The sequence below is a fragment of the Colias eurytheme genome, chromosome 21 (assembly GCF_061535395.1).
Source record: "Colias eurytheme isolate Ceu_HAF_F1 chromosome 21, ilColEury1 Martin Lab GWU primary, whole genome shotgun sequence".
Lineage (NCBI taxonomy): Eukaryota > Metazoa > Arthropoda > Insecta > Lepidoptera > Pieridae > Colias > Colias eurytheme.
In genome coordinates, this window is record NC_143000.1 from 5,041,898 (window position 1) to 5,057,161 (window position 15,264).

General features: G+C 31.1%; 1 protein-coding gene and 1 long non-coding RNA gene across 3 annotated transcripts in view; one reads left to right on the top strand and one right to left on the bottom strand.

Annotated features, from left to right (window-relative positions):
* Lim1 (LIM homeobox 1) overlaps positions 1-9,364 on the bottom strand; it is a 56,378-nt gene extending 47,014 nt beyond the window's left edge. For both annotated transcript variants that reach the window (XM_090114382.1, XM_090114381.1), the window contains exon 1: positions 9,119-9,364. In XM_090114382.1, coding sequence (XP_089970508.1) covers positions 9,119-9,134 — 16 coding nt within the window. In that variant the 5' untranslated portion in view covers positions 9,135-9,364. The remainder of the gene's footprint in view (positions 1-9,118) is intronic.
* On the top strand, positions 1,021-2,035 carry LOC149899098 (uncharacterized). Its single transcript, XR_016457975.1, has 2 exons — positions 1,021-1,286; positions 1,361-2,035. It is a non-coding gene; the product is annotated as an uncharacterized LOC149899098 (long non-coding RNA).
* Positions 9,365-15,264: the final 5,900 nt, after the last annotated feature.

Here is a 15,264-nt window from a genome sequence, read left to right on the forward strand (position 1 = left end):
CAATTAAATATACATATAGAAAGCGATCGAATAAATTTCCAATTAATATCCTGTGATAACGTATCGCATAAAAATGTAAAAAAACACCGGATAAAATATATCTTGTAAGGTTAAAATTGCAAGGGCACGTTAAGGTCCTATTTAATAATTTTAACAAGTAACTAATACTAAGGAATGACACAATGCAGGTGTCAATTGAATTATTACGTAATGACACGCGAAATTTTGTATAAATTACCAAGAGTTTACTACGCTGCTAGCATGACTAAACTAAGTTCAATTTATATCCACTACACTACCTATATTATGTTTGTATAATTCTAATTCTATCAGAAGCTTACTAAATTTGTAATAACTAATTTTAATTACCATCAAGACTACAGGTAGAATATATATTATCCTATATCCTACACATAATTTAGGAACTAATAATACTTTAATTAAAAACTACTATAGCAGGACTAGCAGACAGCAGGAATCTGTAATTTACCTACCTATATTAGGTATAGAGTTTATAGTCTTAAGGTGATGAATTAATTTTTCTAACATTTACGGCCCTTTTCAAACCTTCGTAATTTTTATATTATTAAAGTTGTCGTGATGAAAATTCTTGACAAGAAAGTTCAATAGTAACACAATACGTCTACCGTTTTAGAAACATGATTCCATGATATTTTCTCGATACAAAAAAAATACAAAGTTATCATTGTTATTTTTTTTTAATCTCTGGCATCTTCAAAATAACAAACGTAAAGTTACGACTTTTTGGACATTAACTATAAAATATACAACCTATACGTCTACCGTGTTAGAATTTTGAAATATGCGATGGTTTTGAAATAAACAAGAAATACTTGAAATTAGCGCGCGACCAGCCAATATAGCGAGAGCCGCCCTGTACCTTCCTACCCCGATCGCTGCACGAGTCATTCCCGCCACGGCCGTCATACGGGGAACTTGTGTCGCTCGCGCAATCGTAAAAAAGGGTGACAACACGAAAAGACAAAATGAGACAAATGGGGACAATAAAGAAAATAAGAATAAGAAACATAAAGGTTGGAGGAAAAAGAATGCTTACAATTGGAACAAATTAATGAAGTAAGTTGGTTTTATTTTAAATTTGATGATAATTGTATTATAGACGATGTTTGATATGTACCCCTGTTTTAAGTACATAACGAATGTGTAAGATTTTTTCATTTATAGCATAAATAATCTGTTCAGAAATCCGGAATCCAGAAGGAAAATAAACCCACTGATTGTTCACAATGTGAATCCACTCCTTCGTAAGTATCTTTATTCAGTCAAAAATGTATGTTATCAAAGCTCTACTGGTTTTATCGCATGATTCCATTTTTAGCAAAAAGCAACAAAGTGCAAAGAAATAAAAAATCATGGTGAACTTAGTGGAAGTATGGTGGACATAATATGGAACAGGAGCTCATTGGAGTAGTATTATATTTAAAAAAAATACGAAATAATTTCAAGAATTACATTTCTTAGAAGGTGGTAGATAAGTATGTTGTATAAAGAATTTGATGTTGATATTTATTTCATTTATACTTACTACACCTGTGCGGGAAATTGCTTAGTAATAAAACAGGTTTATATTCATATTTACATAGTAATGTGAGTTTTCATTTCGAAAAATTTTGTGTAAGTATATTAAATTGAGTTCCTGGGTGATCTGGAAACACAATTGGGCCCGGAAGATGGCGCTGCAGTCACTCCTCCTAATGACATGAACCGATTTGGATGAATATTTGTGTGCACATTTCATTTTTGTGGGATGATTGGTTGATTCGCTTTCACATTAGCTAATATTATGTATTTTTGTTGTTAGAAAGTAAACTTAATTTAATGTTTATAATACATTATTATTGGTATAAATAAGCCAGTGTTCGTCTCACATTGCTGTACCTGCCTACCTACCCTACCAGGGCCTAACTTTGTTCTGGCTATTTTATTTTGATTATTTGTAATGAATAATTACAATTATAATAGAGTGCAAAAAATAAATACATGCGTCAATATATTTTGTGTTTTTTTTAAACAATTTTTTTATTTAAAAAAATATCATTCCGACCGCGGCTTTGCCCGAGTGGAATTAGATTATATCGTGAATCCTGTCTTATCCCATAATTTGAAAGAAGTGTTCAGTTCGGATAAAAAGTATCCTATGTGTAAATCCAGGCAATTAGCTATATTTTATCAAAATTGGTAATGTAGTCTTGACGTGATTAAGTAACAACTAACAAAAAAATATACAAATTAACATCCAAAGTTTCGCATCAGTTTTACTGTATTAGTGATATCTTCCACTCTTGACTTTGACTGAGAAGAATTAGGGTTTATAACTTCTTTCAGAAATATTACCTTTCATTTCTGGGCATGACGTAATATCTACGTCAGCATCAAATTCTATCTAAATCCATTCAGTAGTCCGCGTTATTGAGTACCATTTCATTTTTTCAGAGTAACAATATTTTTTGTTATTTTAAAGATTATTTATAACCTGTATTATTTTGTAATAAAGTAAACATTACGAAATAATAATAATTATTAATAATGTCTAAGTAGTTGTTAAAAAGAAGATTATTTGTTTATAAGCAAGAAAATAAAACCAATAAATCAACAATTAAATATATGTATAAGAATATTATAACTGTATGACGACTCCATACATGTTTGTCCCGAGTCGGCTAGCGGCAGCGCGGCGAGTTTGCAAGAATGACTTCGCGCACACCCGCGTTCGCGATAGCGAGCTATTAGACTCCGCCCGCCAAGCAGTAGATTTTTTTTTGTGTATCGTCTTAATTCTATTTTCTTCCTTTATTCTATACTAGAGGTCCGCCCCGGCTTCACCCGTGGTACATATTTCGCAATAAAAGGTAGCCTATGTCCTTTCTCGGGTATCCAAATATCTCCATACCAAATTTCATGCAAAATTGGTTCAGTAGTTAAGGCGTGATTGAGTAACAGACAGACAGACAGAGTTACTTTCGCATTTATAATGTTAGTATGGATGTATGTTTATAATATCTAGTATATTTCCCAAATAAATGAAGATATTTGAAAAGTATTAACTTTTTTCTTATTTTCCCATTGCTATATTAATTATAGAGTCGTCAACATTTTATAAGACAGTCAACAAATTGTTGTTTAAAATTTAATAAATGTATAAAGTTAACGGATTTTGTTTATAAACAAGAGATCTAAAGAGAATTCTCGGTTATTTTTTATCGAGAAAGATACTTGATAGATCACCAAATATCAAAATGATTGACTAAGTCCAGAGTCCTAAACAATTCAGTAACATAGATTTGCGTATGCATATATAAATGGTATATTTTACCGATTACCCAAAGAACGGGTCTAGGGTTGATAAAGGTCTAAGTATTAAATAACGAAACATTCAATGTCTAACTATTTTACGTAAAGTAAAGCTAACAATCGTAAAGTTGGTAGCAGAATGGCTGAACGTAATAGGATTGAGTTTTACGATCGATAAAGCATAGTTGAATAAAGTTTTATTAACGTAAGCTATTACTGGTTACCACGCATGTATGTAGGAAATATGGTATGGGTATACTGGGATGTATTCACTTATTCGAAGCTTTTAATCCATACTCGATATCAATCACTCAATAAGGTAGGTAATCATTGTTTTTTCTATTATCGATACCTAGTAGTTAGAGCTTAACGCAGTGAAAAAATGTGGAAATAATTAGTTTGAAAACTCTGTCGTCAAAAGTTGGTTGTGAAGATATGAAATATTGGGGAAAGCATCTTGGAATTTTTCAACATTCATCATAGATTAAAAAAAAAAAATAATGTAGGTATTTTTCAAGAGACCTATTTCAGGAGTTTACAGAATTCTAAATTGTGGGCTCATTGAAATTTTATTTACTTAAATTATTAAAAAATATAATTAAATGAACAAAATAAACCCTGAACATTTTAATACCAAGCTATGAGAAGTATAACTCTACCATTTATTATTAAGTCGTTAGAGTCAAGACTGATTATTTTTTATAGGTTAGGTATATTAAAATTATAATCTGCCTTGCAAATTACATAATAAAATATTTCAGGAGTCTCACTATTAAGGAGATTCACACGTTCATAAAACTTGTAATATTTTTGTTTATTTATTTATCTTAAGTTTAAGGCCTTTTAAGGTTTAAGGTATGCAAGTATATATCTATTAGCATTAGGTACTTATACCTTTTTTATTCTGGCACTTACCTACAAAGGTACCTAGTTGCTCTATAAATAAAGAAAAATCTTAAATATAAATAAAAATAAATAGCTTCCGCTTTTATTGATCTGACACTAAGAAAAATAAGGATTACCTACCGTTATATTTTTTAGTAAAAAAAATAAAAATATATGAGAACTGTTGAGCTCTAAGATAGAGCTCTTAAAACTTTATTAATATCTAATATTCATAAAGACAATCAATTAATTCATAATGATTAAATTTAAAATAAAAATTTAATAATTATTCAAACAATTTATAGCAAAGTGTTATAATATTATGCATGATACAAAAAAAATTATCAACCCTTTTTTGTAGGTATATAATTTTATATTATTTAAACCTACTTATCCTATCATACTAATATTAATAATGCGAAAGTTTGTGAGGATGTGTAGGTATGTGTGTGTTTGTTACCCTTTCACGCAAATACTACTGAACCGATTACAATGAAATTTAGTTTTTATTTGAAAACGCGGGCGAAGCCGCGGGCGGAAAGCTAGTATTGTCTAAAGACACATTACACAATATACCTACCTTCTTAATATATGCCATAAAAATTAAATAAATTAACGAGTGCACAAAATAATTTATATCACATTATAAACATTAATTTTAGTATTCATAGATAGCAAAAACTTTGATTCAAAAAATTACTCTTCACTTTTATATTTACGCGCGGTATCACAACTGTTCGCACAGTAAATCCTAACCCAAGGAACGTTATGTTATGTTATTCTTTTTAATTTTTTAAACATCTGACATTTATTAGTTAAATTTATGAAGGTCGCGTCGTTATTCCTCCGAAACTGCTCGATTGGTTACGCACCATTTCAAATGTATTAAAAAAATCAGCGTATCACCTCTTTGCTCATATTTTAACTGAGAACATGTGACCCTTAACGATATTTATACCTTTAAAAATATTTTATTTGTAGACTTAAGAAATTTTAACCGATATAAAAAAGACTAGATTTCCGCCCGCGGCTTCGCCCGCGTTTTTAAAGAAAAACTCGCATAGTTCCCGTTCCCTTGAGGTTTCCGGGATAAAACCTATCCTGTGTGCTAATCCAACTTGGATTGTGATGTGTCATGTGATTGTGTGTGATCCCTCTATTGGATTATTATATTGGATTGTGATTGTGTGTGATCCCTCTACCTATATGTGTGCTAAATTTCATTGTAATCGGTTCAGTAGTATTTGCGTGAAAGAGTAACAAACACAAACACATCCTCACAAACTTTCGCATTTATAATATTAGTAGGATTTTAACCTCTAACAAAATTTCATAGAAACCTAACTGTAAAGAAATTAGGTTCTTTACTATTTAAAGCAGCTTACCTAAATCTTGTATCAATACACTCATACAAAGTAACACATATCGTAATCCCTTAGTTTAAGCACAGATAATATAATACTGTTTTAGTTAAAGTTTTATGGTTATTAAAGTTACTTAACATAACTGTCCCTGATATAAGTCGGTAATCGTATTTTAAAATTCTTGATCTCATAAAAAAAAATTATTCATGATTAATACGTATACTCTACCTACCTTATAAATACTTACAAACCTACCATTATTTATTGGTGTGCGAATATCTAAATATCTTAGATATATAGGTAAGAACGTGTTTATTCATCCGAATGCAAACAATCTTGTTTTTAAAATTTTAAACCAGGTACATACCTACGAAGTTGCCTGTTAGATACCTACATATTTCTCTGACTACCTATCAAAAATTACTATAAAATAACCACTGATGAACGACAATGTTAAAAAATAAAGATTCTCTCTCTGAACCTAAGAGTATTTGCACCATAGCCACTTACTTGACATTTGTTTAGCACTTGCCAAGGATACGGGCTAAATAATGAAATACTCAAATACCTAATGCACTAAGTACAAAACCACAATATGGCGTCATGTATTTTAATTAACACAAAACCAAAAAACCTAAATCGAACATGGAAAATAAATTAAAAACCCGCAGAATTGCACCACTTTTAGCAAAACAAAGAAACGGAAAATAAAGATTCCTTCTATATTTCAGTAATATTATTTTAAGAGCATTTTCAAATAAGGATATTTAAATTGTGTACCTATAGGTGCAAGTAAAAAAAAAGGAAAAATAAAATAAGTTTTGCAATTTTGCGTCGGTATTTTTATAATTACTTATACACAATTAATTTTTCGGGACAAACCCTTGATCGTTAGCATTTCCTTTGCGCTAAAGACTAAAGTCTAAAATATATCGTATTTTAATTAGGTATATATACTATAGATATTTTTGAAGCTGTAGTCATTATCGTTTTCTAATTTAGGTATAACTTCGTCAAAGTGACTTGAAAAAACTTGATCATTATTGTTGTATTTAAGGAAAATATTCACTTGAGAGTTGAGACCGAAATAGAGGCCAACTCCATTTTTATAAACAGCATCGATTTGTATTATGAGAAACTTTGACACGCTTCCAAAAAATTAATTCTGGTCGAAAAGACATCTCACTTCTATTGTTAAATCTATGTAGACAAAGGCGTGTTAAGATTATATACAATATGCCTTGTAATCCGTATTAAGATAATCACGTAACGTTTTTTCCGTTAATCTGTCAGCAGCTTTTTAATTTTTAATCTGTATACGGATTGTGAATTACAAGTACAAAAAATACGTAAAAAACCTAACCATAACTATTTTAACAAAAGCTTAGTTAGCATTGTCATAACGTTTTTTGTTCAATTTTCAAGAGTTCAATTGAAACATGAATTTTAGTGAGATAACAATAGTTTGTAACAAAAATAACTATAAGTTGATGTGTTTTATATTTAACTACACTCATGTTTTGTTTATAAGTAGGTAATCAACAATAAGTTTGAGTAAATTATATCGAGCAGGGGGTAGTAAGTACCTACTACAATTGTAGGTATAAATGGAACTCTATGATATTTATATTTATTTATATATTTTATACTTATTAGGTAGGATTAGATATCCGTACCTACTTAGGTATATTACCTACATACAATTTTCAAAATCTCAAACACTCTTTGCTCTCTTCGTATGGCAAATAAATTGACAATTCACTAAACAAATAGGTTTTAAGCCCTAGGTATAGATATCCGGTTGCATGTTTTAACGAAATGATGACATTGATTTTGAATCAGTTTCACATTTCCTTATGAAAAAAGTTTTACTATTATCCAATTATATACGACAAATTTTGTGAGGATAATGGAAATAACTTTTTTCATTCAAATGCCTTGTCCTTACAAGGGCCCCTTTCTTCCGAGGGCACAAGCTGTAGCACAAACTAGTAATAGATATCTATTATAACTAAAAACAAATTTGAAATAACGAAATGGCATGACAGATTTATTCAGGAAACATCAAAGAGAATTTTTAACTTCTCTTATTGACAACTTTAGCAGTTGGTTGTTGTACTGAGATACAATCAATAAATTCTCTTTTATTCTTATTTAATAAGTACATTAAATTATCGATTATTTATACTCCGATACCAAGAAATCTTAATAAATATTTTAAAATAATTAGGATTATATTTTATTGATAATGAAATTATTACGATAATTTACCTACCTACCACAAGGTATTTATACCTACAAAGGTATAAATACAGAATACAGATACATAAATAAGATAATGACATTTTTAAAATGAAAACTCGTAGGCTTTCCGCGAATTTATTTGATTAATGTTTTTGAAGTTATTTTATGCTCTTATTATAGGTACTTTTCAAGTCAATATAAAAGCATAAATAGTTAAAACCCAAGAAAATAATAAGTCAGGATAATATGTAAGTATATATAGGTAGGTAACATTGTACCTAGTAAGTATGAAATAAATTTTATGTAGAGTCTGTATTTATATGCAACTTTTATTTTTTGTAGGTATAATTACTTTTCATCAATTTAAATTCTATAAAATGTTTATATATCTATGAAACTAGGTATATAAAATCAAAAGTAGGTACCTATTGAAGATTTTAATTGTTGCTCTATCAATATTTTATAATTTTTATTGTAATCTACGCTAATTGAAACTTATCTTATTGATCTGATAACTGATTATGGGGACACTTGAAGTGTTTGTGTTAAAAAATATTTTATAAGGCAGGCAGTTAGGCATGTACCTATATCTACCTACCAATATCTTTAAATTTCAACATGATAGCCATATTACCTAGGTCAAATATATTTTGTTTGTTTTCTATGATACTATTTCTATACCTTAGGTATAATAATCCTAATAAAATATAGTTATTTTGTTTTGGTTCTTTACCTATAGGTATCTGATTATGAACTAGATAAGTGATTATATATGGATTATATCAAAGAAAGTATAACAGACTAAAATAATTTTTTACCACTCATATATTTATTCAAGTACCTAGGTATATTGTGATAATACAGTGTTACCTTGTTACTACCTATTTAGCGCGCTAATTAGGCCTAAACGTTCGTCTTTTACAATAATATTTCATGCATGTGTGCATCAAAAGAAAAGTGTTCATTACTATTCACTTAATTTGAAGTCAACTTAAACCACTATGAATACAGAAGCCATAATAATACATTACAAGGTAGGTGAAATAGGCTTTAAGTGATTTTATACACGCCTTAACTTAAAATCTGACTTGTAGAGTCATGAAAGCTTGCTCTATCTTATCAATTATAATTCAACGCAATGTTTTCAAAAGCTTTTGACTCATATTTTTGTTGTCATGAAATAAACTAATAACATTCCAATAAATAAACACATAAATATGTACATAAAATGATAAATAATTATAGAAAATAAAAATTGGTAAAAGTAAAAGAAAAATAACAAACTAAACAACCTCCGTAAGTCGGCATCACTGATGCTATATGTCACATTCAAAGTTCGCGAATAGAAAACTTCAAAAAATCTTGTCTGATAATTCTAGGAACACAGGACACTGACTTTTACCAATGTGGTGCTGGTGGAAGGGGGCATGAGCCCCCCGACCTGCGGCTAGGAAGCCCGCCACTTCGGCACCCTCTACACGTCACTGCACTTGACACACCGCGAACCGCGCGGAGCTCCCAACGACACTCCAACACGCGCCAACACCAAACGCGTACTGATCGGAGAGCCGCAGCTTGGTCGCCCTAGCTCGACCCGGAGCGAGACGGCTACTTGGGCGGCCTGCGCGCCAGAGGGAGAGGCGAACAGCGCCGGCGACAGGGCGTGGTTCCGGTGAGCGGCCACTAGCGGCGAAGGGGTGGCGCCGCGTACGTTCTTCTAGTTTTTTTTCGTGCGTGTTTCTGTGCGGTAGTGGGATTTCATTTTGTGGGACACGTGCGGCGTTCGCAGTAAATTTAAATTGCCTTGCCGGTAGATCGGGTAGCCGGCTGTAATTATAGAGCTTGGGTTTTTCGGTTGCCTCTCTTCTAGGCTCGTCTTATTTTATGATTCTGGTTCTGTGAGGATGTTTTGACTGGGGGCGTGTGAGAGATGTTTATATGGAGTGTTGCCCGCCTTCCCGATCGTTCCATGATCTCTGTAATCTATTATTTTCATGATTCAAATGCGTTCTTGCGCTACAACATCTGTAGAACGAAATGTAGAGCTTTTTATAAACGCTACAACATCTGTAGAACGGAATGTAGAGCTTTTTAATTTTTTTTTAATTTAAATATTATTTATCTAGTTAAATATTTTGATAAGTACCTATGTGCGTATGTGTCTACACAGAAATGTGGACTTTCAATTAAAGAGGAACTGCAATTTTTTAAAACGAAGTCTCAATTTCAATTTCTTAAATAATTATAGGTACCTACCTAATAATTTGGGATCATAGATTTTAGTTCATAAAACACAATATTTACTGAAAAAATCAGAAAAGAGACATGAAATAGGTATTCTTCACATCTATAGGTACATAGAGCTCTACATCAAAATGTAATTTCACTCAAATGTAACTAGTCCATTTCAACCTTCATTAAGATTCCTATTCCTAACAACAAGTGTATAGCTAGCCTTATATTTCCCACTTACCTACTACTACATGAGACCAGTGAAAGATTCAAAATTACACCGATACTTTTACATGAACGTTTACCATTTTTCTTTTGGACGTCGTTATAAATCTTTTTCCCACACCAATTTATCCTTGTTCTTCAAAATAAAGCTTATTCCGTATACTGTAAAAATTGAGATCTATAAGTTATACGGACCATTTCTGTATACATATTTGCATACAAGATGTGCCATATTCGTTGCACTGGCTTATACCTACATCTTTTATTCTGGTTCAATTTTTATTTAAAAAGGTAAAAATCATATACCTACTTAACTATTTATTAAATAAGTACCTAACCTACCTACTGGTTTACTTTGGAATTGACATAATTATCAACAAATATTTTTTGTATGTAGGTGACTACCTACTTTATTAACCTCTCTCACTTCAAACTTCGAGAGTAGATACCTGCCCTGCACAAACGCTCTAATATTTTTGTCGATCTAGTTCTAATAATTAATCAGTACCTACCTACAGCAAAATTGTTTATTTTTCTCTCTACTTTTTATATACGACCCTTAAAATAATTACCTTACAAAAATTTGTATAGTTTATTAAGAAGATCTCATCACTTAGCAGTGATATCTTCCAGACAACCAGTGCAAAAAGTTATCTGTTTAAACTATTAATCTATATACGTTATCTACTTATCTATATAGGTATACAATTACTTAATGAGAACTATCGATATGTTACTTCAATTTACCTACACATACTTGGATAATAACATGAATAAAACACAGAACTCTACATTACATTACTATTCCATCGATAGAGAGATTTTATGCCTATTCGATTTTATTTATTTAATTTATTAGCTAAGACTTTGCTGTTATGATGATACCTACAGTTATACAAAGCTTTATCATCGTGTGCTTTGTTATATCGATTTACCTATAACGAATCCTAATTCCTACTACAGTCGTTTATTAAATTTCAAGTATAATTGGTGATTTATTAATATTTTGTTTTACCAGAAACAATTTATCATGGATGCAACGCTGTTTATTAATTGTCAGTGTGTATTTATACCTACACCTACCGCGTGTAGAGCCTACTTGCCCCTGTAAATGTTGTAGAGAGGTAGTTTTTAGTGTTTTTATCATATAATGTAGTACCTACTCAATTTAAAGTATTAAGATCACAGTGGCTAATAGCCCTGACTATCACAGGATTCCATTCATTAATAAATAAAATATTATAATTATAATTCTAAGTTATCTTAGAATTATAATTATAATTTATTTCACTAAGTTATAGACGAAAAATAGGAATTCAAAGTTGCAAAAATTCCCATAAGGTTGGAAATAGGTGCTAATTTCGGAACACCATTATAATTAACAAAGCTAGAAAAGTCCTCGTCTACAAAGAAAAGTCTCCAGATAAAAGTTCGCAACGCACTTTTCACATTTTTTCAGCGATTCGGAAATTTTTATTATAAAATCAATTTAAAATAAAATTAGGTAGGAATATATCTCTAGGAGTAGGTACCTACCCTTCATTTTTCTGTAGGCACCTACGTCCACGTCGTTGATGAGGCTTGACGGAACACAGTGGGGTTTTGGTCGGTAGGAATCCGACATAACCCACGGCCCCTTCCCCGGAGGCCGTGGGTATCTATGTAAGATTTCCCCACTTTAAAAAAAAAAGGCACCTACGTCCACACGTTCGTTCACGAACAAGTTCTTCTAGAAGTCTAATTGAATAAATAAATGTTTGAGTTTGAATAATAAGTCCCTAACCTAACCTAGTGCAGCTAATAAATTCATTTTTGTTTTCGCAGATTTGGGCTTTCGAAAGTTCATCGCTGCATCTGAGGAAGTTATTTATCTAGTGTAGGTATTTTAAATTTACCATTTAATAAACTGGCGTCAAAACCACTCTTGAGACGAAGGTACTTGCTAAATATACGAACTTCACCTACAATTGCATACCTAGGTAGGTAAGAGATATCCTGCTTTTTAGCACTTAGGTAGGTATGTATGAAATAAACATTTTTTCTAACTGATATATCTTATCTTAATACTATTATAAAGGCGAAAGTTTGTTTGGATGTATGGATGTATGTATGTATGGATGTATGGATGTATGGATGTATGGATGTTTGTTACTCTTTCACGTAAAAACTACTGAACCGATTACAATGAAATTTAGCACACATATAGAGGGTAATTTGGATTAACACATAGGATAGGTTTTATCCCGGAAATCCCACGGGAACGGGAACTATGCGGGTTTTCCTTTGAAAATGCGGGCGAAGCCGCGGGCGGAAATCTAGTATCTATCATAATAATTAATACCTACGTTACCGTTAATACACAAGATAGAAGGTACCTACCAACCTAATTTATCTGTTTTTAACAGTTGTACCTATATCTATATTCTCAACTACCTACTAATACTACTAGTTACTACTCTATATATACCTAATATCGACCTTCTGCACCTTTTAAGGCCAAAATCTTGCTAGCCAGCACGGAAAACGCTGCACAACATTTGATTAGGTAGGTACATGGCGGTCCTAAATATCATCATCATAAAAAATTATAAAAATCGTAGATATAATTGTAGAAAACAATTAAAATTCCTTGCCCATTTTCTATTTTCATTATTCATGTTTCTGTAGCCTACCTACTTACCTTAGATATTGAACTACATATTATTAAATTATTATCGCTGGATTTTTTTATGAATTGAAAATTAATAATATTAGGTAGGTACCTAGGTACTTATTATAACGATTCTCTTCTAACGATCATAAAACTTCATAAAACCAACTGCTGTACCTATAGATACTCTTCGGTCAATCTCCATTTAAACTAGCAAACTACACGAGTAATCTATAGTTACTTAATATTATAAAGCTGCAGAGTTTGTTTGTTTGAACGCCCTAATCTCGAAAACTACTGGTCTGCTGTCTGATTTGAATCAAGGAAGGCGCGAATCTTGCTAAGACCAACAGTAGCGGAGCTCTGCGGGTAAAAAGCAAAGTGGGTATATGCGCAAGCGCAGCGTAGAGCGACAACGGAGAGGACTGGCGCAGAATCCGCAACTTTACGTGCTAGCACAATTTTAATTAAGAAATATTATTTTCAATGTTTTATAACTTAAAAGTCAATGGGATGCAGAGAAAAAAAGATCTTTCTGTAAATAAATTAAGTAGTTAGATATAGATTGATATAATAAACATTTTTAAAATAAAATATGATGTTTTATTTATTATCTAGGTACTTTTACCAATAATAAAATTGGAGTGTCTGTTTAAAATATTAAAAAATGGCTTTTTATTAAACGCATATGCATTTAAACACAGTAGTTACCTACAATCTACATACCTACTATAAAGTGTTTTCGAAATTTTCGATGGGCCCTGGAGGGAAAGTTCTTGAAATACTGGAGATAGCAAATTTTGGTATAAGGAAACATTCCGTTATTTTTAAACAGAAATAGAACTGCATTCAAAGATTTTCGAAAATTCACTTGCTTCGACCGGGAAAAAAACATATTTTTTTTTCATTCTTCACATCGATGCAAATTATGTCAAAGATACTCTTTCACGCAAATATTACTGAACAGATTACAATGAAATTTGGTATGTACATGTAGGTAGCTGAAGATCCAGAATAAGACATTTTAGGTAGGTATGCTACTGTTAACTGTTAATCCCGGAAATCACAGGAACAGGAACTATGCGGGATTTTTCTTTGATGTAGGCATTATTTCTGTATAATAAATTATTTTCTTTTATACATTCGCATAGCCTGCGAAATGCAACTGGTAGGTACCTATTTAAATCATGCGAGGTGCGGTGGTAGGTAAGTATGTGTCTTGGTGTAGGAACTTACGCCGTTTGAATCAAAGTAAGTATATCTTAGATACCATGTACACGTATAGGTAAATTCTACCTTATTTGCTTATTCTCCATTCTATACACAAAAAATATTCATGGGAGACGGGGAGACTCGTAGGTACCTTGATCGGACAGTGGTCCATCTAGTGAGAAGACTAAAATATTAAGGTTGCCAATAACTTTTTACATTATTCTAAATCTTAAATTATATTAATATTATTTAGTTAGATGATTTTACAAATTAATTAATTGAAATTCTGAGTTTTATCATGTTTTATTTATAATTTATCTGTCTTTATTGATTTTTATATAAGTAATATATGTACTTTTTTATCACATTACAACAAAATTATAAACATATTTTTTTTACAAAATTACATTCCTCAATTCGATTACTTACCAAGAAAATTAATGCTTTGAGAGCTTTTACGAAGCTTTCTGAAACGATTTATTTTACAACGCCATCTAGTTACATAAATATGTACTACCATCGCATCTTCAAAGTACAAGAATGAATGTAACAAGTTGATTGCCAAGTAAACTAACAGATGGCAGTATTCAGAATGACATATATTATTCATAAGAAAACTAGTACGCGTTTTTAAAAGAAGGATAAATGCTTAGGATAATATTGGTATGGATGATTTATAATATTATACTATGACGTTTATTTATAAGGTGTATGTAAAAAAAGATAATATTATACGAAAAATTTATTTATCACTCGTCACACTTACACATTAGCATACAAAAATGCTTAAGCCCAGTCTCAAAAAATATACATTTATAGGTATTCTTACTATTTGCGTATAAAGATTCAACTTTATACACCATTGATTTTTTTATATTTATAGCCTACATCAAAAATACACGTTCAAAATCACAAAAAATAATTCATTCATTAAAATAAATACATTTTTTTTTCTTTATAATACCAAAAAATACAGCCTCATAATATCACACACAAATAAGATAAACATCATACATGTTAGCAGACACGTAGGTATGTAAAAATAAATTAGTTATTTCATTTAAGCTAGTAATAGCGAGCGCGCACGAGCAACTTTGTCTCCGCAACTATTTTGAGGAA